Source organism: Schistocerca nitens, chromosome 3 (genome assembly GCF_023898315.1).
Source record: "Schistocerca nitens isolate TAMUIC-IGC-003100 chromosome 3, iqSchNite1.1, whole genome shotgun sequence".
NCBI lineage: Eukaryota > Metazoa > Arthropoda > Insecta > Orthoptera > Acrididae > Schistocerca > Schistocerca nitens.
The window spans coordinates 89352547-89378162 of record NC_064616.1 but is presented as its reverse complement, the minus strand read 5'-3'; the positions used below and the strand labels follow the sequence as shown (position 1 = coordinate 89378162).

General features: G+C 38.9%; 1 protein-coding gene across 1 annotated transcript in view; it reads right to left on the bottom strand.

Moving 5' to 3' along the window:
* Window positions 1-25616, bottom strand: part of LOC126248063 (importin-13) — a 206957-nt gene that overhangs the window by 140940 nt on the left and 40401 nt on the right. Inside the window, exons 6-8 of the mRNA XM_049948704.1 lie at window positions 14955-15099; window positions 6731-6940; window positions 5942-6124 (exon numbers count right to left, since the gene is read on the bottom strand). Coding sequence (XP_049804661.1) covers window positions 5942-6124; window positions 6731-6940; window positions 14955-15099 — 538 coding nt within the window. The remainder of the gene's footprint in view (window positions 1-5941; window positions 6125-6730; window positions 6941-14954; window positions 15100-25616) is intronic.

Below are 25616 nucleotides of genomic sequence, written 5' to 3'. Positions count from 1 at the left end.
TCATCCACTTAGTGTTCATTCATATATCCATTTAGCATTCATTCATATATCCACTTAGCACATATTACAAGCACATGGCTTTCTGGTGTGACATTTTTCCTTTTGTGTGCTCTCTCAATATTGGAATATGTTTTATCTCTTTATTGCACTATATTAGTGTGGAACTCATTTTCCAGTGGCAAATCCACTTCTAAACGAATCACTTTGTCAAGAAGGATTACAGATCTGGTAAACTATGTTTAACACACTAACGCCAAATTTAGTGGTCTTTGAAATGATTGTAGTGATTTACCGCCTAAATTTTACAAGAAAGATCATGGTTCTAGTGCTGAACGCAGTGAGAAAAGTGTGACAAAATCTTTTTCTATTTTTTTAAACCCATGCATATTCACAGTAGCTATTTTGTGCTTCATAAATTCACATGTCAGAAACAGGAAACACTCTTAAAATTTAATGTAAACTTTCTAACACAAACTACTTTCGATTTCAAGCAGAGGACTGGTCTCATTTTAAGATGCATATGCAGCAACTGAGAAAAGGAGCAGCCAACGAAATGTAGCTCACTGTGCTACAACAGAGCAAAATTAAATGAAACTGCTTAGCAAATTAATAAATTGTAATCTACCCCCACATTTACCAATTTCTTTCAAAACTGATCACAGTAAAACATCACTATGAGTCTGCATAGAGGGTAAGTACAGAGTTTCTAAGACAGAAACACAAAATTTCAATGTGAAATACTTAATATCTGTTTTTTTTATGACTTTTGCTATGCGAATATCAGAGTAATAATACATAAATGCTCCAAATATCATGGTTGTAGTGCTTTCGGAGTCCTATGATTTGACATATTAGAGAAAGTGGATAAGTTAAAGCAGCCAATTTTCTTGAACTGAAATCTAGGAGCATTCATTTGGAATTAGTGATGTATGCAAAATATATGTTCCGATGATGAAAGTATGTAGGAATGGTAGGACCAAGGCATTGAAGGCAATACTGATGTTAGAGTTGTGAAAGACTCTACTGAGAAGAGTATGGATTAAGCCAGTGCATAGGTCAGAGCAAACAAGGTGTTTCCTAAGGCTCATCCAATGCCAAGAAAAGTACCACAGTGCATCTGGCCCTCCACTAGCTCAATGAAGGCCGAAGACAATTACAGAGCCAAGAATGCCTTCCAAATGGTAGATTCAAAAAAGTAAAAGTGAGGTAAAAAAATGTAACAAAAATCAGTTGGACCATCAATAATGAAAACAAGAGGAGAGAAACAGGTAAAGCAGCAGGTGGACATCACCGACGCTCTGCATGCGGCCGGAGTTGCTCCACCCACAGCTGTCCCATCCCTGCTCCAGTGTAGTCAAGTATTTAACAGCACCCACTATTCAACAGAGTGCTAACTCTGAAACAGAAAATACAGTGAGCAGTAAAGGAGACAAACCGTATCTAAAAGCAATTCAGGCAGAGTAAGAGAGGGATGAAAGAGTGAGCTGGTCGAGGAGGCAGGGTCAAGGGTCCCCCAGACCGAGCATGCAATGGGAAAAGCTCCAGCTGTCATTCCATCTCTGAGTGAACAGAGGTCTTATTTGCACCCGCAAATCTGCACCTGGGATTGGCAAAGCAAATGAGGATGAGTAATAACTTCTCTAGCCAAAAGGTCAGCCAGTTCATTCCCCGGGATACCCACAGGGCTTGGGACGCAGACAAAGGCATCTGAGTAGTCAGTATGAATAAGTGCAGCAAGGAGGTAATGAATAGCAGAGACCACAGGGAGACAAGAGTAACATTGGTAAATGGTCTAAAGACTGTCTCTGCCATAAAGCCGTTACATGTCCCTGGCAATGAATGGTGTTCCTGATTGGCAGGTGATGTACAAGCATACACCATCTAATCCAAAATTTTAAAGCCATCAGTGTAAAAGATGGTTGCACCCACAACTGAAAGTAACAGACACCAGAATGTCATGGGACAACTAAGACTTTAGGATCTTGAAATAGATAAGGAGACTGGTCCTAATTTATGGCTTTGGCACCAACCAAGGATGGTGTATGAGGAAACATGGAGGGCTCATTCTAGGGAGGAGAGACGAAGATCCTGGCAGAGGGCTGTGAGGCACATTCCAACTAGTACTCTCCCCCAAGGGTGGGTATCAGGAGATTGACACCCCTCATATGTAAAAAGATCAGGGAAGTGACGAACGGTAGCTGCATAGAAGACCAAGAGTTGGTACTGTCGGAGATGAAGAGGTAAGATCCCTGCTTCATCGATGACTAGACCAAAAGGCATGAGTGGCCACACTAACTCGACCATAATGGACTCGGTCGAACTATTTCAAAGCCAAATGTGCTGCCCAGTCATAAACCTGCCAACCCTACTATGCAGCTAGTCTGTAGCCGCGAATATGGGGCAGCCAAGTCTGCTGTTCATCAAAAAGGAAGCCCAAACAATGGGACTGTGCAGCAACTTCCAAGCTCTGGATGCCCAAGTAGAGTTCCAAGTCCAGATGTGGCATGGTGGGTGAAGAACAAGCAGCCATGGGCTGGCATCTGGCCTCTGATCTATGGGTTTTTGGGGAGACTGATCCCAAGAGGGAGCCCTGTCACCAGTAGACAACAGAGAAAGAAGCTGCTCCTCAGGTCAGGTGTGGGAAGTGATTCCCCATGATTGAGCTGTGGTGGAAAAACTGAATTTGAAAAAATTGTGGTAATTGGAGTGATGGCTGTGACTTTTGCATAACTGTACGTCATTTCAACAGGATGTAGGTGTTAATGTTTTTTACATCACTCAGCATACAAGAGATGGTCAATAGCTTTATATGTTTCCCCCCTACACCCCCTTGAAGACTGGGCAAATTGATGTACATGGAAGATGGTGTTCCACGGAACTGACACATGAAGCTGGTTGTTCACAAGGTCCACCTTCGTGGAGTGATCGTATGCAGTTACTACATTTTAGGTCTGCTATGCACCAGGTTGACATACAATCAAAGCACCATCAACAGAAGCACTTCACAGGATACGGAACGGAATGTTTCACATCAAACCTGTACACCATGAATTGAACTTTTTCCAGGAGGAAATTCCCTTCAAAGGCTAAGATTAAGGCACCTGTATCTATTTAGTTATCCTTGGACTTTTTTAGGACACATAACACAAAATGTACACCTCGCCACTCAAGATTAGCCCATAGCTCCTTACCTGTTTGGAGGATAAGATCTCAGTGGAAGATGATTCCTTCCACCATATTCAAAGTCTTATGTGGGGAAATGGTCATTGGTATGTCACCCAGATGCACACATGACTGAAAGCTGTAGATTGTGCAGCAGAGGCGGCTTTAATCGATAACGATCCACTGTGCATTTTTCCCCAATTACACAACTTCTCCAAATTTATCTAGAATATGTTTCACAAAAAATAATGGCTTTGTAACAATAAAAGTATCACCTTCAGTTCGAGCACATACTAAGTACTGGATAAATTGCTTTCCTCCTAGATGTCTGACTTGTCGCCCTTCCCATGGAGTAGCCAGGGTAGTGAAACCAGCAGCATTATAACTATCCACACTGAAATTTCTATAGTTGTCTGATGAGATGGCCAGATCAGAACAGTCACTGTTTTGATGCAATTTGTTTCATGTGCGAAACGTCTGCCCAGATGGCACCTACTCCCCTGATGCCCCAGGAAGACGGTCATCTACTCCTTGGCATGAGTTGGAAGCTAACAGCACAGGCATCAGCAGTGTGATCCCATTGTCAGTTGGCTCAACTGAAGGGGCAGCTAACTAACCCAAGATGTCGGATTGGCTACCACATTGGTTTTGAAGCCCAAATAAGAGCCTAACCGGGTACTGTTCGCCGATGATCTATAATGTTGCATGCAGTATACGGTATTTAAGGTGTTCTTCCCCAGCCAGTCAACGTTACAGGAAAATTTGGACAATGGTCAAACCCAGGAGGAGACCAGAAATTATTAGAGCCACATTTTGGTGGTGAATGAAAGAATATTCCAAGAAAGGAAAGTAGCACCTAGAGAACAGCCGGGTCAACATCAAAGGCAGCTGCTCGACATAAAAGGCGGACACAGAGAGGGGGGGAGGGGGGGGGGGGGGAGAGGATAGTCAGAAAATTGCAGCACACAAAAGAAAGGTGGTGGTACAATATTTTGGGGCCCCATGCTTGCAACACATGTACTCACGAAACTTGAAGTGAAAATGTATGCTCGTAATCAGTTACTACCTAGGAGAAGATAAAGAGACTTTTTTACCATTTCAAAGAAACAAAAAGTGTGAAGTTAAACTACCACTAGTCATGAAGATGTTACCTTTCTTCAGCACAATACATAAATTCTTGCTCACTATGTTTATATCAGAAAGGGGGAGGAGTGGAGGGGACTACCATGAAGAAAATTTAAATGCTTCCATAAATAAGTGGGCTTATTGTAACACATTTATGCTTCACCAAATGCTTCAGTTATTGGTGGAATCTTTATGCAAAAACCTAAAAATGGTTTCAAGCAAAGGCATGTTCTGACATTAAGCAAATTTGTTAATCAACTATCAACATGTATCAATTTTTGAGTGTGCTGCAAAGCACAAAAAATGTGCTGTTGATAAATTTTCTTTTGTCTTCAGGAAATAGTGGTACTGCTCACATCTAACAGAATCACTGCTACAAGTTTATGACTGGCCTATCCCATGTCAAAAATGGTGAGTTGACAGTCATAAACTGGCTTGACACAAGGTTGATTTTGTCAATGGATGAAAATACTGAGAGAGTTTATAAATTGATCTCAGAGTAACCATGGAAAAATGCAAAATAGTGAGGTTCAACACATCTTACCCAAAAACAACATGCACCACCTTCCCATATTTCATGCACCCTGTAAATGTTCTTCGCTCACCAGAAAAATGATTTGGAAAAGTGGAGAAGAAGAAGATAATATTGATAGCAGCAGCAGCAGCAGCAGCAGCAGCGGCAGTAGTAGTAGTAGTAGTAGTAGTAGTGACAAAACAAATTTCAAAGTAACTTTTTTCCAATACGTAAAGTATACAGTCAATTGGTTGCTACTGTAAGAACCTTGACCAGGTTTCAATACCACCACTTCTTCAGAAGGAAAGTAACGTAAATTAAATGACATTAAAAATTAAACATACATGGCGAGCTAAGGTGCTCACATCACACAGTAGAAAATATGGAATAATGTCCTCAATGGCAGCAGTAAACATTTTTACACAGGCAGATCTTGTTCAAAGAGCAGACATTGGACTGTATATGTTGCATCTAGTTGAGATGACAGTAAACAGGGTGTAGAGTGTGCCACTCACTGGACACTAGAAGCATGATAAATTCTCAACTGTGTTAAGTATTTTTTCTTCTGACATCTCTGTATTTGGTAATAGCCTTGGATAATTAAGCACATAGAAATATATAACACACCTTTTCTTTTTTTTTTTTTTTTTTCAAAACAATGGAAGACATACACTTAGCACAATAGTACAATATCATATCATAAAAATGCTAGCCTTTGTGTAATGAAACAGAAGGATAATATGAAAAATGCTCTTTATCACCAAACATTTATAACTCTTCTGTGCACTTTCTGAATGAGTTCCTACTTTATTAAGGAAATAAAAGTATTGACTCAGAAAAACAGCAATCTCTTAATAACAACTTCTTTTTATAGTGAAATACTCAAGGAAAACCCAATAACTATCTTATATACAATAAATATATTACTGCCTTAAATCACTAACGGGTAATGGTAGCTTTGACAACAAAAACTTTAGAGCTTTATAGAATCCAAAACTACCATAAATTGATTAAACAACAAGAAAAATATGAAGGATATCCTGACTGGTTGCACATTTTGAGAACTAAATTAAATCTCCTTTATACATTTACAACATACTGCCACCATTTCAGACCACGATAAGTATGTAAAATACTCACTAGTGTGTCGGCAACATCTTGCCTATACCATCTCAGTTTCTCTCGGTCGTCACTGTTCCATTCGTCTATATCAGGTGGAAGAGCAGATTTTTTCAGCAATACTTCAACCAATGTGCAGTATATTGGTGAAAGCACAGTTATACAATCAGTCCTCTCATCTCCCTCCATGGGCTGCACATCTTCCTGAAAATATCAAATATCACAGTTTTCCTAAACTTCTTGCATAAACTGAAGGAAAAGTATTAAATAAAGGTCCCCTAATGAGTTGTGTTTGTGTAAATGTGTGTGTATTTTCTATTTCGGAAGGAGGTCTTCTGGCCGAAAGCTAAAATGTATAGTAGTCTTTTGTTGTGTCTGTCTGTGACTCCAAGTCTCCTCTATATTCTGAGTAGCAATCTATCCTTTTCATAACATTGTTGTTATATTTACTAACCGTGTGACTTGGAGCCTATTTCTGTCCACCACTGTTTCTATTTCATTTTTACTCATTTTATATGACTGCTTGTGCAGAACTCAAAATAAGAGGTACTAAACATATAGCAAAGTGAATGATTCAATGACTTTCAAATTAATTAGTACTTCAAAGATGAAGCTGTGTCAGCTGGTTTACTTGCTCTGTAATGGCCCACATTACTGTTATGGATCCTATGTACTGTCTCCTACTTTTTCACTTCCGCCTTTTAAGTTTTACACTGACTATATTCCATAGAATTTGAATTTATGTCAGATAATAGCTAACAACTACTATTAATTTATGTGACTAAAAATTAAAAAAAAGTAATTTATTACCTGTAAAATGTACCAAAACCCTAATGAATGTACACTTATACATTCTTCTACTGGATAGACACCTTGAATACTGGTAGCACGCAGAATATTTTCGACGATTTTGCTTCCCAACACTTTAGAGCTGCCTGGTTGTAATAATAGACGTAGAATCAATTTAGAGTGGCATTCCCCCATTCCTACAAACAGTCTGTATATTTTACTTGTTACAACCTGAAATAAAGAAGAAATATGTATACTAAAATTATGTAAAATATTACATAGCGATTCATCATTGAGGACTATATGCAAGCATACACATGGAACACTATCAAAGTAGATACAGTACACATTACTGAATCACAATGGGCTTGAAAGACATAATATGAGTGTGTTGACAGTACCCCTATAATAATTTGGTCACACAATGCTTCCGGTTGTCTTTATGCTCCTGAAAACGTTTCTTCTCCATGCTAAGTTGAAGGTACATAGTTGTGATTGTGTGTGGACTAGTTTCTTGTAATATTCTCAACCCTCCTGAGACGAACACTTATTACGTCAGTATATGACTGAGATTACAAAGAAGGCAACAACACGATCCACAATTGAACAACTCCCTCAGTTCATTGTCTGTGCAGTCCAATGTTGAAGGTGACGATGTGAGAAAGATGGTTGGAGATAACAGTACTCAAACAGGAACATTGATGGAGTTGCCCTCACTTATCAGAGCGACAAGAGAGTACCATGATACCTTCCCTTTGCAAAACAATTTGGCTGAATGTTTACATTTGTGCACACCTTTCGCATGTTTACTCACTACAACTGTTCTTTTTTCAGAAAGTTTCCAAAAGTGCTGACAGAGTGGTGCAAAAATCAAATGACCAAATTAAAAATAGTGGTACTAAACAAAGGAAATCATTACAAGCAGAGCAAATGATGGTAAAGTTTGAGTCCACATAATTCTAGAAAGCAGGGCACTCTGAAGTTCAGATCTACAATTCAGCACTCATATGTGATTTTAGCCAATGTGAGGAAACAGCACACACAATCAGGATGTCTATGGTATGCATTTTGAAGTTAATAACCATATATTCCAACATCTGTGACAACATTAACCTCAGTCCATACCAACATTCAACATGTGTTTAAAAAGTTACATCCAAAATGAGCCACTTCTGTCAATGACGGGAGCTATACTTATTTTACAACATCTATTTCATTCATTTTTATCTGCAGTAGCAAATGGTTTATATGTCAGATGGATTCCCTGCTTTGATCAAAGTGTGAACCACTCAACTTCTTACCACGTACCAAGGTAGATATGAAGTTGGCAATGTGGGTACTTCATTGCATTTCCACCAGTATATATTCACACACAACTCCCATGACCAATCGACTTTTGGTATGGTGGGATGACTTACTACCTCAATGATACAGATAGACAAAGCACAGGTACAACCAGATGGAGAAGCCAGACTTAACGCATGGTTCCTGAAGAGGGGCAGCAGCTTTCCAGTAGTTGCTGAGGAAACAGTCTGCGTGACTGAATGATCTGACACTGTAATATCAATTAACAAGGCCTTGTCTACTGGTACAGTATTGAAGTATGGTTAGAAGAAAGTGGAAACTATGGACATAGTATTTCCTGAGGACATGCAGATCAACTGTATGATTTAATGGTGATGGTATCCTCCTGCATGAAATATTTCAGAGGTAAAGCAGTCCACAATTTAGATCTCCACGCGAGGGCTACTCAAGAGACTTTTGGCATTAGAAAAAGGCAAGTTTGTCATTCTATGGGTCAGAGTGTGGAAGTTAAATCCATGTTAAGCACGTTACAGAACTTGAAGAGCTAAATGGATAGGTTGGACACACTGTGGATTAGTTAGAGAGCGGAAGAAGGAAGAACAGGAATGCTGGTCAGATGAGTATGATATTTTAATCACAAAGTCAAATAAGATAATGCAGGAGCATGTGGAATAATGAATAAGGTTACAGAAATGTGGATGAAGGTCTACAAACAATGCAATAAACAGATTATCATAGTCATGACAAATCCATGGTCCATATAGTAGTACAAGCCTATTAGCAGCTGGAAAAACGTATGGTAAAACAGATTAAATTATTCAAACAAAAATTTAATTGTAATGGGGAACTGAAATTCAATATGGGAAGAGAAGAAAAAGGAAAAATAGAACAATAGCATGGACTGGAGAAAAGGAATGAAAGGGGAACTTGCTGGTAGAATTTCCTGTCAACCATGATCTAGCTGTTGCCGACACTTGGTTTAAGAATGATGAACGAAGGTTGTATACGTGGAAGAGAACTGGACACACTGAAAGGTTTGAGATAGATTATATAATGATAAGACAGTTATTAAGAAATCAGAATCTAAACTGGAAAACATTCTCACAGGCAGATGCGGACTCTAATCACGAATTATTAGTTGTGACATAAAGATTACAGTTCCCAATTGCAGAGAGGTAGAATAATAAGGATATTGGACTTGGATAAATTGAAACAACTAGAGGTCATCGAGAGTTTCAGAGGGAGCTTAAGGCAACAACTGATTGAAACGCATGAAAGAAATAAAACAGAAGATGAACAGATAGCTTTGGATGATTAAAAACTGAACACAGCAGATGAAAATCTACACAAAAAGACAAGGGCCAGTAGGAATTCTTAGACAACATGACAAATATTTAATCTGATAGATGAAAAGAAAAATATATAATGCACTGCATGAAACAGGCAGAATGGGATACAGATACCAAAAAAAGGGGTGGGGGGGAGGGAGAAATAGACAGACAGATAGATAGATAGATAGACAGAGAGAGAGAGAGAGAGAGAGAGAGAGAGAGTAGGAAATGCAAATGGCAAAACAGGAATGGCTGAAGGAGAGATGGAAAGCTGTCACATCATGCCTAACAATAGGATAGGCAGATGCTGCTCATAGGAGAAATTAAGACAATTTTGTAGAAAAGAGAAGCAACTGCATGAATATCAAGAGGTCTGATGACAAGTCAACAAAATACTAAGGAAAAAAGAGAAAGCTGAAAAGTGGAAGGAATATGCAGAAGTGCTATATGAAGCAAAGAAACTTGATGACAATATTACAGAAAGGAAAGAAGGGAAGACAATGAGATGGGTGACGTCATACTGTGAGAAAAATTTGATGAAGCACTGGAAAACTTGATGCAAAATAAGACAACTGGAGTGGATGGCAGCCCCTCAAAATTATTAGGATCACTTTAAGCACCAACTGTAACAAAAATGTTCCTTCTGGTATGCAGAAAACATGCCACAGGCGAAATACACTAAGATTTCAAGACCAACGTAATAGACCCCACACTAACGAAGGTAGGTACTGACATATGGGTGTATTATTGAATATCGACACAAATTATTTACAGATGAATGGGGAAACCTGCAGAAATGAGCTTTGGGAAGATCAGTTTTGGTTCTAGAGAAATGTAGGAACATGTGACAACTTATAAGACAGAAGAAAGGCAAACTCACTTTTACAGCACTTGCAGACTTTAAAAAAGCTTTTCACGGTGTTGACTGGATTACAGTCTCCGGAATTCTAAAACTTATTAGGAACAAAATACAGTATGCAAAAGGTTATCTACAACTTTTACAGAAACCAGACTACAGTTCTAAGGGTCAAAGGGTGCGGCAGGATTGTGCTTCATTATCTCACCTCCCATTTCAAGAGCTTGTAGATTACTTTGATGAATATCCAGAAAGTAACCTAAAACCTGATACTCATAACCTACATTCCACTTATCCACATTTCAGTTCGCCTAGACTGAGAAAGAAAGTCATAATTGCTGCATCGGTAGGAGTACAGACAGAATGGCAGTAAATTACAAAGTTCACTAATTTAAATAATCACGCGTATCAGAAAATCTATAGTTTCACACACACAGATATTTTTATAAATCACATAACTCTGTAATACGCTACTCAGTACTTGGCAAAGTTCATAGCCTGAATCTCCTCAACATTCCAGTGTACTATTCCAAAAATAATGGTTTAAGGAACCATTCACTGCTCACTTAAAAAGGGTAAATTTCAATATTGTACTCACCATGCGGATTAATAATACAATGGGCAGCACACAAATAATATTGAGCAGAATGAAAGAAGCTTTTCAAATGCTACAATTCACGTGAAAGTCCACGTTATCATTACTATAAATGTGTGATCTTGAAGTTTTTTCAACATCACTCGAAGTATCCATACGCAGCCATCTGACGGCTCGTGTTCCCAGTTGCAGATTGCATCACAACGCATTTCACTGCAGATCTCACCACCGACAGTGGTGTACAATGTTGACTAAAGACTTTGAGTGAATGAACCTTGAGGCAGTTTCAGGGTTCCTTACACAGACACAGTGTCATTCAGAGTGGAGCGCTAAATGGAACACTCATCTCTGAAATGCTAGTGCCTGTGACTGTGCTTAAAAAGCCGTTCCCTCTGCATACCCATTAACTGAACTGTAATTTGGTACATCATCATTAATCATTACATAAAATATAGTGCAGTATTTTCTCTATTCTGGCTTATATTTAAAAATGTGTGTGGATTCCTATGGGACTAGGCTGCTGAGATCATCGGTCCCTAGACTTACACTACTTAAACTAACTTATGCTAAGAACAACACACACACACACACACACCCATGCCCGAGGGAGGACTCAAACGTCCGTTGGGAGAGGCTGTGCAATCCACGACATCGCACCTCAAGCCACGTGGCCACTCCACGCGATGGCTTATATCTAATTGTATGATATGGTTTTTTCCTTCAAAATTTACATTTATTTAAAACTATTAAACAGTATTACAGAAACTTTCACCAAACCCTGTACATTACATTTTTATGTCAAAGTACAAATATTTTCCAAATTTCAGCTTTTTATCGCTCTTTCCCTGCCACCTGTAAAAAATTATAAAAAACAAATTTTTGTGGAAACTGTTTATTCAGTTTTTCTCAAACTTAATCTTTCTTATACCTGTTTCATTCTACAAACAAATTATTAAATTCTAACAATATTTAATTTCTTTCTTATACACTTGTGTAATGCTTCGTCTGCCGATGCACAGCCAAAGCACACTCGGTATGACCTTGAGGCAGGATATGAAACGAAGGCAGTAACTGAGAAGAAAGTGAGGCAGGCCTATAACCTAATCCCCTAGTTATTCAATCTGATTCTATCCCCCTTGTTATTCAATCTGTACAGTTGCAAGTAATAAAGTGAGTGCGGGTTTTTTTTTTTTTTTTTTTTTTTTTTTTTTTAAAAAGCTCTTATGGGTGCATAACAGCAAGGCAAGTAATAAAGAAAACCAAGCAGAAATTTGGGGAAATCAGTCGAGCAGAGTGGATAGTGTATTGGACAGAGGTTATAAGATGAATAAAGTTTTGCTATTTGAGCAGCAAAATAACTGACAATGGCTGAAACAAATATGATAATGACTACTTGCAACAGCACAAAAAGCATTTCTGAAAAAGAGAGATGTTAACAATAAAAACACATAAGAATGTACACTTTTGAAAAGTAGAGCTACAAAAGAATGCTGAATATCAGACTGGTACAGACGAAAAGAAGAGAGATGTTGATGGGAGACATCCTCAGGCAAGGGCTACAAAACAATGCTGAAGATCAGATGGAACATTGTGGAACTAATGACCAGGTGCTGAATCAAATTGGGGAACAAGGACTATATGATATAAGTTGATGAAAAGAACACCTAGACTGACAGGACACATCCTGAGGCAACAAGAAATAGTTAAATTGGTAATGGAGGGAAGTGCAGGGGCTAAAAATTGTCACAGATGTCGTATTGTGCCTACTGGCATAAAGGATATGTGCACGTACAAAGATTAGTGCAAACCCATCAGATAAAATAACAGAAGAATTGTAAAATACAGGGTGATTCAAAAAGAATACCACAACTTTAAAAATGTGTATTCAATGAAAGAAACATAATATAACCATCTGTTATACATCATTACAAAGAGTATTTAAAAAGTTTTTTTTTTCACTCAAAAACAAGTTCAGAGATGTTCAATATGGCCCCCTGCAGACACACGAGCAATATCAACCCGATACTCCAACTCGTTCCACACTCTCTGTAGCATATCAGGCGTAACAGTTTGGATAGCTGCTGTTATTTCTCGTTTCAAATCATCAATGGTGGCTGGGAGAGGTGGCCGAAACACCATATCCTTAACATACCCCCATAAGAAAAAATCGCAGGGGGTAAGATCAGGGCTTCTTGGAGGCCAGTGATGAAGTGCTCCGTCACGGGCTGCCTGGCGGCCGATCCATCGCCTCGGATAGTTGACGTTCAGGTAGTTACGGACAGATAAGTGCCAATGTGGTGGCGCTCCATCCTGCTGAAATATGAATTGTTGTGCTTCTTGTTCGAGCTGAGGGAACAGCCAATTCTCTAACATCTCCAGATACTGTTGTCCAGTTACAGTAGCACCTTCGAAGAAAAAGGGACCAAAAACTTTATTGGCTGAAATGGCACAGAAAACGTTCACCTTAGGCGAGTCACGTTCATACTGAGTTGTTTCCCGCGGATTCTCAGTGCCCCATATACAGACATTGTGATGGTTGACTTTCCCGTTAGTGTGGAAACTGTCGTCGATTCACTTCTGCCGTACTCAATAACACAAAAAGCTTTCTGTTGAGCGGTCGCCATCTTAGCATCAACTGACGCTGACGCCTAGTCAACAGCGCCTCAAGCGAACAAATGTACAACTAAATGAAACTTTATAGCTCCTTTAATTCGCCGACAGATAGTGCTTAGCTCTGTCTTTTGTCGTTGCAGAGTTTTAAATTCCTAAAGTTGTGGTATTCTTTTTGAATCACCCTGTATTATTATTTCTATGCTCATCTTAAATGCTCTCACAACCCACAATCCATGTAATAATAATAACAACAATATAAAAAAATCTTCAAACAGCTGAGTATTATTTACTTCAATCTTGTATTAGTCTGTCTCCCCCACCCTCCTCTCTGTCCAATCCCTCTTTCCCCCTCTCTTTCCTTTCTCTGTCAATTTCCTCCTACCCCCCCCCCTCCCACTGCCTATCTATTGCTCCCCCTTCTCTCTCCATCTCCTCCTCTCTCTCTGTCGATCTCCTCCTCTCCTGTCTGTGTCCATTCCCCCTCCCCTCTCTCTGTCCATCTCCTTCTCCCCCATATATGTGTCCATTTCTTCCCTCCCCCTCTGTCAGTCTGTCTCCTCCTCCCCCTCCTCTCTCCATGTTGTTATGCTCACCCCAATAGGACACTGGCTGTTCTTACTCTTACAGTATTTATTTCTAGATTGTAACTATTATGTATACCAAAGTTCTTTGAAGTAATTCCAGATGTTTAATGAGCTTTTTACTTGTAGCTTCACATATATTTTTAACACATTTATACACATACTTCACCAGTATCTCTAGTGAACTTTGCCCTGAACTTTCATGCAGATCAATGTTTACGACATCATCTCTCCTGAACTATGTGTCGTACAATAACATAATTTTGCTGTTACTTTCAATGGCGTGTGTGAATACTGCTTGCAAAATTTGTCACAAATACAGATAGTAGTAAAGAAGTAATAAATTAAAACGTTATGCTTCGCATTCAGACATCGTGGGCTTTTTCACCCCCATCCCTGTGATAAGTAGGTAGCTCTTACCACCACAGTGATTCTTTCCAGGCAGTAAGTGATGTGTGTACCACGTTTGGTTGAAATCAGTCGAGTGGTTTAGGAGGAGATGTTGAACATAGATAGGTACACACACACACACACACACACACACACACACACACACACAGATATATATATATGGATTACTCCTGATGATGTCCGTACTCGTTCCTCCCTCACCATATTTAAAACACTGCATAGCTCAACCAAATCATTAAAAAAAAGAAAAGCCATAAATAAGTTCCCTGCTATGTACATGTTATCAAAAAAGTCTTACAACGATGATGTTTTACCACTTGATGTAACTTAAGAGTGTACAATGCCAATGTCGAAGCACTTTTATATGATTATTTTGGAATGTGCATACTTTATATTGGTTAAAATAAATTGCCTGAAGAAGCCACATGTTGGTAATATTTAAAATATAGTATACAAGACAGAAAAACCAAATATACAATTCAATCAGCAGTAAGTGGTTGCATATCAGAATATGTTAAAATAATGGCAGTAATTTCATACTATTCATACTTACTTCGTCAGCAGAATGCCATTTAGGACCCAACAAAACTTCTAACTTCAAAATCTCTTCCATGAGGCGCTGGACATGTTTTGGGTTTAAATGTGTATCAGGGTGCGTAACCAGGGACTCGAGGCAGTTTAGGGCAGCTTCTATGAGACTGTTAAGCATAAAGAATACAATGTAATCACAGTATATTTTCTCAAACTGTAGCAAAACACTCAGTTCAAAAATACAAAATGCACTTCAACAATGTTTTGAGATTTAATTAATTCACCCATAAGACACTCAGGTGTTTAACGGAGATAAATATATGATGTAGGTGATGACCTGGTAAGGATAGCTACTCAAACTAGTGGCACTAATGTGCATTTCATGCAACTGTTTCAGCATCATGATCGGCCTCGTCTTACCGCGACTGTTAGGCGTGTTAACATGGGGCTGGAGAAGGCACTGATGGCAGAGGGCATGGGTCACATTTCAGTGGTGCCAGTCGGGTCTATCAGTAGATCGGGTTTCACTAGGCATGGCCTGCACCTCAATACATATGGGAAGGGGAGGCTGGCAAAGCTCGTAGGTGACAGTGTAGTGGGTGGTGGTGTGATCACACATGGAAAAATTCCTGTAGTAGTTGGTGTTAAGAGCTGCACCTTTTTTAAATTAAAGTCAGCTGATAGGTATACCTGCTTATAGGAAATCCCTCTAACTAAGGGCTCACCTTCAGAGGATGTCATGTTTCCAAGTAGAGAAGAAATTAGCATATTTCATCAAAATATAAGAGGTATTAGAGATCAAGTTCGTGAACTGCTTATAGATGCTGACTCTGAAATTATTGGTATATCAGTGCACCACTTAAATAATTTGACAGTTCAGAGGCTTCCTTTACCACAATAGATTAGCTAGCTGTTTTTCGAGGAGTTCCTTGTGAGGTGAGGGAGTGGCTATGTACGTAAAAAACAGTATTCCATTTGAATCCATAGACGTATCACGGCACTGCACTGAACAGACATTTGAATGTTGTGCAGGAGCAGTTGAATTTAGTGAAACTAAACTTATAATTGTTGTTGTTTATAGATCCCCTAACTCTCACTTCAGAGCATTTCTGCTCAAGCTAGACAGGGTTCTTGATTAACACTGAAGGAAGTACCAGAAATTAGTTATATGTGGTGACTTCAATATAAATTTTGTATATGATGGTGCAAGAAAAAGGATGTTGGTAGATCTCCTAAATTCAAATGATATGATGCAGACTGTGTTTTTTTCCAAATAAGGTGCAGGACAACAGTAGCACAGCCACAGACAATATCTTTATTCATTCTTCATTATTAGATGGGCATTCTGTCAGTAAAAGGGTGAATGGCCTTTCAGATCATGATGCACAAATTTTAACACTAAAAGGCTTTTGTACTCAAACATATGTCGCATGTAATTTCAAACTATGTAGGAAAGTTTATCCAACAGCAATTGAGAATTTTTTAAACCTTGTCAAGAAACAAGAGTGGCAGGATGTTTATAATGTCGATAACACAGATGATAAATATAGTGCTTTCCGTAACACATTTCTCACGCTCTTTGAGAGTTGCTTTCCATTAGAACATTCTAGAGGGGGTACTAGTAGTAATAGGCAGCTCGGACTAGTGGGATAAGGATATAATGTAGAACAAAGCAGGAATTATATCAAAATGTTATAAGTAGTCACAATCAAGCTACAGTAGCCTATTACAAAAAGTACTGTAAGGTGCTTAAAAATGTTATTAGTAAGGCAAAGAGTATGTGGTATGCAAATAGAATAGCTAATTCACAGGATAAAATTAAAACCATATGATCAGTTGTGAAGGAAGTGTCTGGTCAGCAGCACAAGGTCAACGATATAAAGTCAGTTCGTAGTAAAAATATTTCTGTTACTGATGAATCTGATATATGTACAGTACTTAACAATCATTTTCTGAGCATTGCTGGGGAATTAAATAAAAATTTAGTTTCTGCAGGGAATCATATAACTTTCTTGGCAAATACCTTTCTGAGACTGATGTCTGAAACACTCCTCTGTCTCTGTGATACAGACAAGGGGGAGATTGAGTCAATAATTAAATCACTGAAGACTAAGGACTCTCGTGGATATGATGGAGTATCTAGCAGAATATTCAAGTACTGTGCTGCACATATTAGCCCTGTATTTAGCAGTATTTGTAATTTTTCCTTTAGGAATGGTCAATTTCCTGAACGATTAAAGTACTCAGCAGTAGAGCCTCTTTATAAAAACTGAGAAAACGATAATGCTGACAATTTTAGACCTATTTCTATGCCATCAGTGTTTGCTAAAGTTATTGAAAAGGCTGTTTATGTAAGGATAATCGATCATTTTATATCACATAATTTGCTATCAAATGTACAGTTCGGCTTTAGAAGTAGTTTAACAACTGAAAATGCTGTATTCTCTTTCTCCGTGAGGTACTGGATGTGTTAAACAAAAGGTTTCGAATGCTAGGCAATTTTTTTTTTTTTACTAAGGCATTTCATTGTGTTGGTCACAAAATATTGCTCCAGAAGTTGGACCATTGCGGAATACGGGGAGTAGCTCACAAATGGTTCACCTCTTAGTCTAGCAACAGACAAGAAAAGGCCATTATTCACAATGTTGAGAAGTGCTGTGATGTGGGGTCTGAGAGGGGTACAGTCAAGTGGGAGGGTGCCCCAGGGATCAGTGTTTGGGCCTATCCTGTTCCTTATTTATATAAATTATATGCCCTCTAGTATTACGGGTAACTCTAAAATATTTCTGTTCGCTGATGACACTAGCTTGATAGTAAAGGATGTTGTGGGCAACACCGGTCCCGTTTCAAATAGTGCAAGTCATGACCTAAGATCATACCTTGTAGAAACTAAACTAACGCTAAATCACAGTAAGACTCAGTTTCTACAGTTTCTAACACACAGTTCAACAAAACCCGATGTTTTAATTTCACAGAATAGGCATATGATTAGTGAAACTGAACAATTCAAATTTCCAGGTGTTCAAATAGATAGTAAACTGTCATGGGAAGGCCACGTTCAGGATCTCCTTCAAATACTTAATGCTGCCATTTTTACTGTCTGAACGGTATCTGAAGTGAGTGATCGTTCGACACATAAATTAGTCTACTTTGGTTATTTTCATTCACTTATGTCATATGGTATTATATTTTGGGGTAACTCTTCCCATTCTAAAAGGATATTTTTGGCTCACAAATGGGCGGTTCGTGCAATAAGTGCTGTTAAGTTCACGAACTTCTTGTCGACCCCTGTTCACGAGTCTGGGTATTTTGACACTGGCCTCTCAATATATACACTACTGCCCATTAAAATTGCTACACCATGAAGATGATGTGCAACAGATGCGAAATTTAACTGACAGGAAGAAGATGCTGCGATACACAAATGATTAGCTTTCCAGAGCATTCACACAAGGTTGGCACCGGTGGCGACACCTCCAACGTGCTAACATGAGGAAAGTTTCCAATCGATTTCTCATACACAAACAGCAGTTGACCGGCATTGCCTGGTGAAACGTTGCTGTGATGCCTCGTGTAAAGAGGAGAAATGCGTACCATCACATTTCCAACTTTGATAAAGGTCGGATTGTAGCCTATCGCGATTGCGGTTTATCATATTGCGACATTACTGCTTGCATTGGTCGAGATCCAATGACTGTTACCAGAATATGGAATTGGTGGGTTCAGAAGGGTAATACGGAATGCCGTGCTGGATCCCGACGGCCTCATATCACTAGCAGTCGAGATGACAGGCATCTTATCCGCATGGCTGTAACAGATCGTGCAGCCACGTCTCGATCCCTGAGTCAACAGATGGGGATGTTTTTCAAGACAACAACCATCTGCACAAACAGTTTGATGACATTTGCAGCAGCATGGGCTATCAGGTCGGAGACCATGGCTGTGGTTACCCTTGATGCTGCATCACAGACAGGAGCGCCTGCAATGGTGTACTCAACGACGAACCTGGGCGCACGAATGGCAAAACGTCATTTTTTCGGATGAATCCAGGTTCTGTTTACAGCATCATGATGGTCACATCCGTGTTTGGCGACATCGCGGTGAACGCACATAGGAAGCGTGTATTCAGCATCGCCATACTGGCGTATCACTCGGCGTGATGGTATGGGGTGCCATTGGTTACACGCCTCGGTCTCCTCTTGTTCACATTGATGGCACTTTCAACAGTGGACATTACATTTCAGATGTGTTACGACCCATGGCTCTACCCTTAATTCAATCCCTGCGAAACCCTACATTTCAGCAGGATAATGCACGACCGCATGTTGCAGGTCCTGTACGGGCCTTTCTGGATACAGAAAATGTTCGACTGCTGCCCTGGCCAGCACATTCTCCAGATCTCTCACCAATTGAAAACGTCTGGTCAATGGTGGCCGAGCAACTGGCTTATCACAATACGCCAGTCACTACTCTTGATGAACTGTGGTATCGTGTTAAAGCTGCGTGGGCAGCTGTGCCTGTACACGCCATCCAAGCTCTGTGTGACTCAATGCCCAGGCATATCAAGGCCGTTATTACGGTCAGAGGTGGTTGTTCTGGGTACTGATTTCTCAGGATCTATGCACCCAAATTGCGTGAAAATGTAATCACATGTCAGTTCTAGTATAATATATTTGTCCAATGAATACCCGTTTATCATCTGCATTTCTTCTTGGTGTAGCAATTTTAATGGTCAGTGGTGTATATTCCTTACTGTCATTTCTTGTTAATAATATTAGCTTATTCCCAAGAATAAGCAGCTTTCACTCAGTTAATAATACTCAGCAGAAATTCAACCTGCATTTGGAATGGACTTCCTTAACTCTTGTGCAGAAAGGTGTGCAGAATACTGCTGCATCCATTATCAATAACCTATCACTCGAATTTAAAAATCTTAGCAGTAATCCACACACTTTCAAATCTAAACTGAAGAGTTTTCTCATGGGTCACTGCTATTCTTTCGAGGAGTTCCTTGAAAAATTAAGCTGATTCTTGTTGTATTGATTGTGTTTACTTAAACTTATGGATTGACTTTTTTGGGTTCATAAACATTTTATTTTTATTTGCTATTACTTTTATGTTGCAATTTCATGTACTGACTTGTTCCACAACCTTAGAGATTTGCTCCTCAATTTGGTCCTATGGAACTTCATGTGTAAATAAATAAATGAATAAAGATAAGCATATGTGCCTCTTTCTACCATTAATTATAAGGAAATATAAATCAGTATGTGTTTAAAGTCAGCAGTGCACTTTCTAAAGCCATCCTGTTGTTATTGTTGCTAAGCTGAAACCCCTTTGTCTTGCATTCACGCAAATGCAAGTCCTTACAATGCGCCCACATTATGTGTTTAATTTTAATACAACAAGTACTTAAGTGTGTGTTTATGGTGGTGACACAAGTGTTAATGAATATCCATGTCACTGTGATTTTTATACATTTGCTGCTACTTTTTGTTATTGTCCATCAATCAGATTCTCTTTCAAGTAACACAAGTGAAGTGCCTTCCCGTGTACTCTGTAATTCATTATGTAACAGTGAGTAACCTTTTTCGTACTAGCTCACTCCAGTCATTTATTTGATCATCAGTCCTTCCTTACCACTTTACTCTATGCAGTATTTTTTTCTCTTTGTACTATATTCATCCTCTACTACTTTATTCAGGCACTGTACACTAATTTAAACCAGTAGTAATACAAAAAATAATGGTTCACAGTAGCAGGAACATTGTATAAAAACATTCCTGAAGTGGAAAAAAAGTAGACGTGAATTAAAACTAAAGTTTTATTTCTGATGAAGAGATGAGGTGATATTTAAAACAATGAGATTTAATCAGGGTGTATACGTGGACAAGGAAAAAAAATTCTCACATTTCCCGGTTAAAATTACACTTTCTCCCAGGTGACAGCATATTTTCCCTTATCAATCCTTTGAATGGTTATGGTTTTATACACGGGCGTACAATTTCTCGGCATTTTAAAAAACGAAACTCAGGGAAAAAGACAGGTTTTGGAAATATCTTTGATGTGCAGCAACATGTACACTGCTCATTTTCAAATTACGAAAGTATACATTGGAATTCCACCAAACACTGCATATCACTTTCCGAATCATTGAAATCGAGATTGCGATGGACTTTTGTAAGCCGTTTGTGGCTCATGTCATGTGATCTCGCCAGCCGATGACAGCGGATATTCAGAGCATAGGACACGTGATGTAGTCAGCCAACAGCAACATCACTGTTAAGTAGCACGAACATACAAACAGGAAAAGTTAATAGTTTAAATTAATATACATGGTGTTGCTACAAGAAAAGAAAAGCTTTCACATATAATATTGGTCTCAAGCTGCAAGAGAAGCTAAGCTTTCACATATACCGTTGATCTTTTTTGCGCGCGTTACACTTTAAGTAAATTTTTAATAATGACATAAATGTATGACCTTCAGGGTTCAAAATTCTTCTAAATGGCTCGTCATCAAAGAGTTGATTTTTAAAAGAGAGTCAAATGCTCTGTGATTTAATAAATTCATTGTACATTCTTGTACATAGTTTAACTTACGTAAAATGATATTTACTTTGAAAGTAACGCTTTTCAAACCACTATATGGAATATTTTCCCGCGACCTGTTAGAAATAGGTTCGTTTCAGCAGTTGCCAGAGAGCGCAGATAACAGGCGACACCGCGCTTGGGTAGCTATCATGAAGTATGTACATACCTGTAAAACACTGAAAGATCATACATTATGTCATAAAAGAAACAAGACATCAGAGGATACTGCAAGAGCATCGGAATTTCGTGAACCATATTAAAATGTGCACATTTAAAGTGCATACTTAAAGGGCACATTCGTATGTCCAGATTCCTAGTGAAGTAGACCTCGACCTGATATTAAGCTTTTCAGTGTGGTTTTCGGGATGTAAATTTTCTTGGAGCACCAGTACTGTATTATATCATGTTTGGTTCTTTATTATGACATAATGCCGTACATGCTAGAAAATGAAAACATGCACTTGAAATGCAGCGAACAGTTGAAACTAGCCAGTACTGTGGAATTAAACATTTCGTTTCAAATACATTGACTGCCTCTGTGGAAAGGTTAACAAAAGTCAAATTTCTTCAGCAAACAGACAAAAATAACTTCATTGTTCCACAAGGCAATTAATGCTTGACTGTCAGAAGAGTGGAAATAAAATAAAATCTGAAACTAATGACATATTTCAGCCTTCCGTAATTATGTGAATGTGTTTTAATTCACTTGATAGCCAACCACAGATATCCGTTTTGTTTTCATTTGACATGACAGTAAACGAAGGGGAAACAGCAAAATCACTAAATGTAAACACGGGTCATGTGGAGACTACCCACTATAACTCAGACTGCTCTGCACATCAGCCCTGGATCTACAACATTTGCGAACCGGGTCAATACTAAAAAAAAATAGAATTTTCAAAATATGTTCCGTCTTTTAGCACACATCTTTCTGAAAAGTCTAAAACATATAACATATGTATTCGAGGAAATGTAAGACATATTACTTGGTCTTAAATATGCCAAAGTGCAGTGCCACGACTCTTCATAAAGCATTTATCTACCGCACATCCAAACTATATTCAGGAGAGTGGAAACTGAAATGTACTGTGGTGCCTCTCCTGCTCCCAGTCGGCCAGTTTGACAGTCTGCCCATCTTTAAAAAAAAATCTTGCAATTAATAGCGGATGATATTATTTGTAACCGAGAGAATAAGAACTCTTCAGAAAATCTGAACTCTTTATTGCCTACTAGTTAATAACTTGCTGTTTTGTGTGACATAAAATTAAACACAGGATATATAAAACCATTACTGACAAGAGATAAGCAAGAAATTACACATTTCTTCAAACCTTAGCTCCTAGCATTTTTTTCTCTCTAATCTTGCTACAGCTTTACATGGCGTGCTTTCCTTTCTGCGAAAGAATCTATTACCTCATCAAAGTTCATCAAACATTTTGCTACATGAAAAATTGAAATGCCGTTATCTAATACTGAAAAAGCTGTTAATACAAATAATACCCAAGACTGATGTGGTTTCTCAATCTGATTACATCTATTTTGTCAGTCGGCTAGATAAAACAAAATAGGCCTTTCTGATGTGGCAGCAATTTTGTAACACACCAAATAAACGAGACTGTTTTGGCATAAATGGCCATTTTTATTACATGACAGAATATAATCCACGAAGTACCAACATCAAATGCCTATTAGGCAAAAAGCTTAATGTTAGGAAATAGTTTCACATTTCATTCATACGCACCAACTTCTCAAGCATAAGATCAAAAAGTAGTATTACGAAATTTTTATATAAATTTGGAATCGTCTTATTCTTCCATAATTTGTGTGATGTCCCCATTTCTTCTCCTTCCTCGTTCTATCAATCAATCTTGTCATCACCAATTCTGTAGCTACTGCTGCAACTGTCAAAATTTGTTCTCCGATTAACTTCACTAACCCTGCCAGAATCGCAGGTTAAGTTATCCCGCGATTATTTTCCGGTTATGCGTTATTATGTGTTCGAACAACATGTTTTCCGCATTACTTCCAGAACAGAACTTACGCGGCTGCTAGCCGGGGACTGTACTACTGGTCCTTACTAGTGTAGTGATCTGGCCAAAAATTTTCTGTCAAAATTTCATTTTCTTGGATACACCGAGAAGATAATACGTAATCTTTCTCACCTGTTATTCCTGTCAGTCGTTTATTTCCATTCTGGTAGTCTGAATCTATGGATTTTGCTAGTAATTATAACAATGCTGATCATATGCAAACCCAATCAACCACATAATCAGACAGCGATTGGCATTCATCCGTTCGGGTTTACTCCCTCAGCTCGTATAGCTCTGTCCCCTTTTGTCTGCGGAAAGTTTATTTCTAGATGCGACAAGGATTCTCCTGACAGAGACATCACTTACACTATGCATGCATTTAAAAGTCAACTTATGATTCACTCAGAAATCAACTTAAAATGTGTTCAAAAACCAACAGGAAAGCGTTTCAAAAATCCTATGAATAATCTATATGTAAAAACAATGATGATGTGACTTACCAAACGAAAGCGCTGGCCTCGTCAGGAAAGAGGGAAGGAGAGGGAAAGACGAAAGGATGTGGGTTTTAAGGGAGAGGGTAAGGAGTCATTCCAATCCTGGGAGCGGAAAGACTTACCTTAGGGGGAAAAAAGGACGGGTATACACTCGCGCGCGCGCGCGCGCACACACACACATATCCATCCACACATATACGACACAAGCAGCCATATTCAAATATGTCTTATTTTCTCTTTCTGTTTTTGCCAGTAGTTTCACTTTGAATTCACCTTCTCCTTTTTACCGTAATCTACTATACAATTTTATCCCACCTATATATACTCAATAACCCACTTCCAAACCATAACCAAAAAAATTTTTTTCCGCTTTCAACACTACCGCCGCTATAAAATCCACCATTTCTAGTTCACAAACAGTTCCTTTCACCTATTAAACAACCATTTCGGCTAGTTCTAATAACTTTCGCTTTATTTCCATTTCCGTTTTTCCCACATCAGTGATAATTTTTAACCGCTTCCCACAGGTTTTAACGTCATTATTTCTTCGTCAGACAATTGTTAGCCTCATTTTCATAATCTGCCACCACAAAACCACTCCTTTTAATACATTTACACGCAGTTTTTTCGAAATTTTCCCGAATTTCTCCGTCCCTTAACGTGTTTTGGCAGCAACACAACCACCTAACCTTTGTGCACATCGGTTTCTACCAACCCAAGTCCAACATTGCCCAGCTGTAACCAACACTTTTTCGCCTTTTTTCACACCAGATCTCCAGTTACTTTCCAGTTCACTTTTATCTCTCCCCATATATTTTTATTTTCATTTTCATTTCAGCCTCATGTTACACTTTCCACCTTCTAATACCATGTCACCCTCACAACACGCCCACAACGACCCCATTAAGTTTTATTTACATTCCCTCCGCAAACATGCCTTCGCCCTAGCCAGATTACGCTCCCATATTCTATTTTCTCAGGCTTGTCTGACATTTGGCATTACCCCCAAAGGCCTCACATTTAAAGTTCCCATCTCTGGCTGCAACCCTTTTAAAATTTCTTTTTGGTCTTTGAATATGTCTGCTTGTGTCGTATATGTGTGGATGGATATGTGTGTGTGCGCGCGCGAGTGTATACCCGTCCTTTTTTCCCCCTAAGGTAAGTCTTTCCGCTCCCGGGATTGGAATGACTCCTTACCATCTCCCTTAAAACCCACATCCTTTCGTCTTTCCCTCTCCTTCCCTCTTTCCTGACGAGGCAACCGTTGGTTGCGAAAGCTAGAATTTTGTGTGTATGTTTGTGTTTGTTTGTGTGTCTATCGACCTGCCAGCGCTTTCGTTTGGTAAGTCACATCATCTTTGTTTTTACATATATTTTTCCCACGTGGAATGTTTCCCTCTATTATATTCATATGAATAATCGATAGACAAACGTGCGCTGGATGCTAGGCGCTTTGTGAAACAAGTTTTTTTCCTCAAGAATGTGAATTTGGCGCCCCCTTTTCCCGGTAGCACCTAGCTGCTTGCTGCGACTTCTTGCACAGCCAACAGCCACATTCCTGCAGCCAGA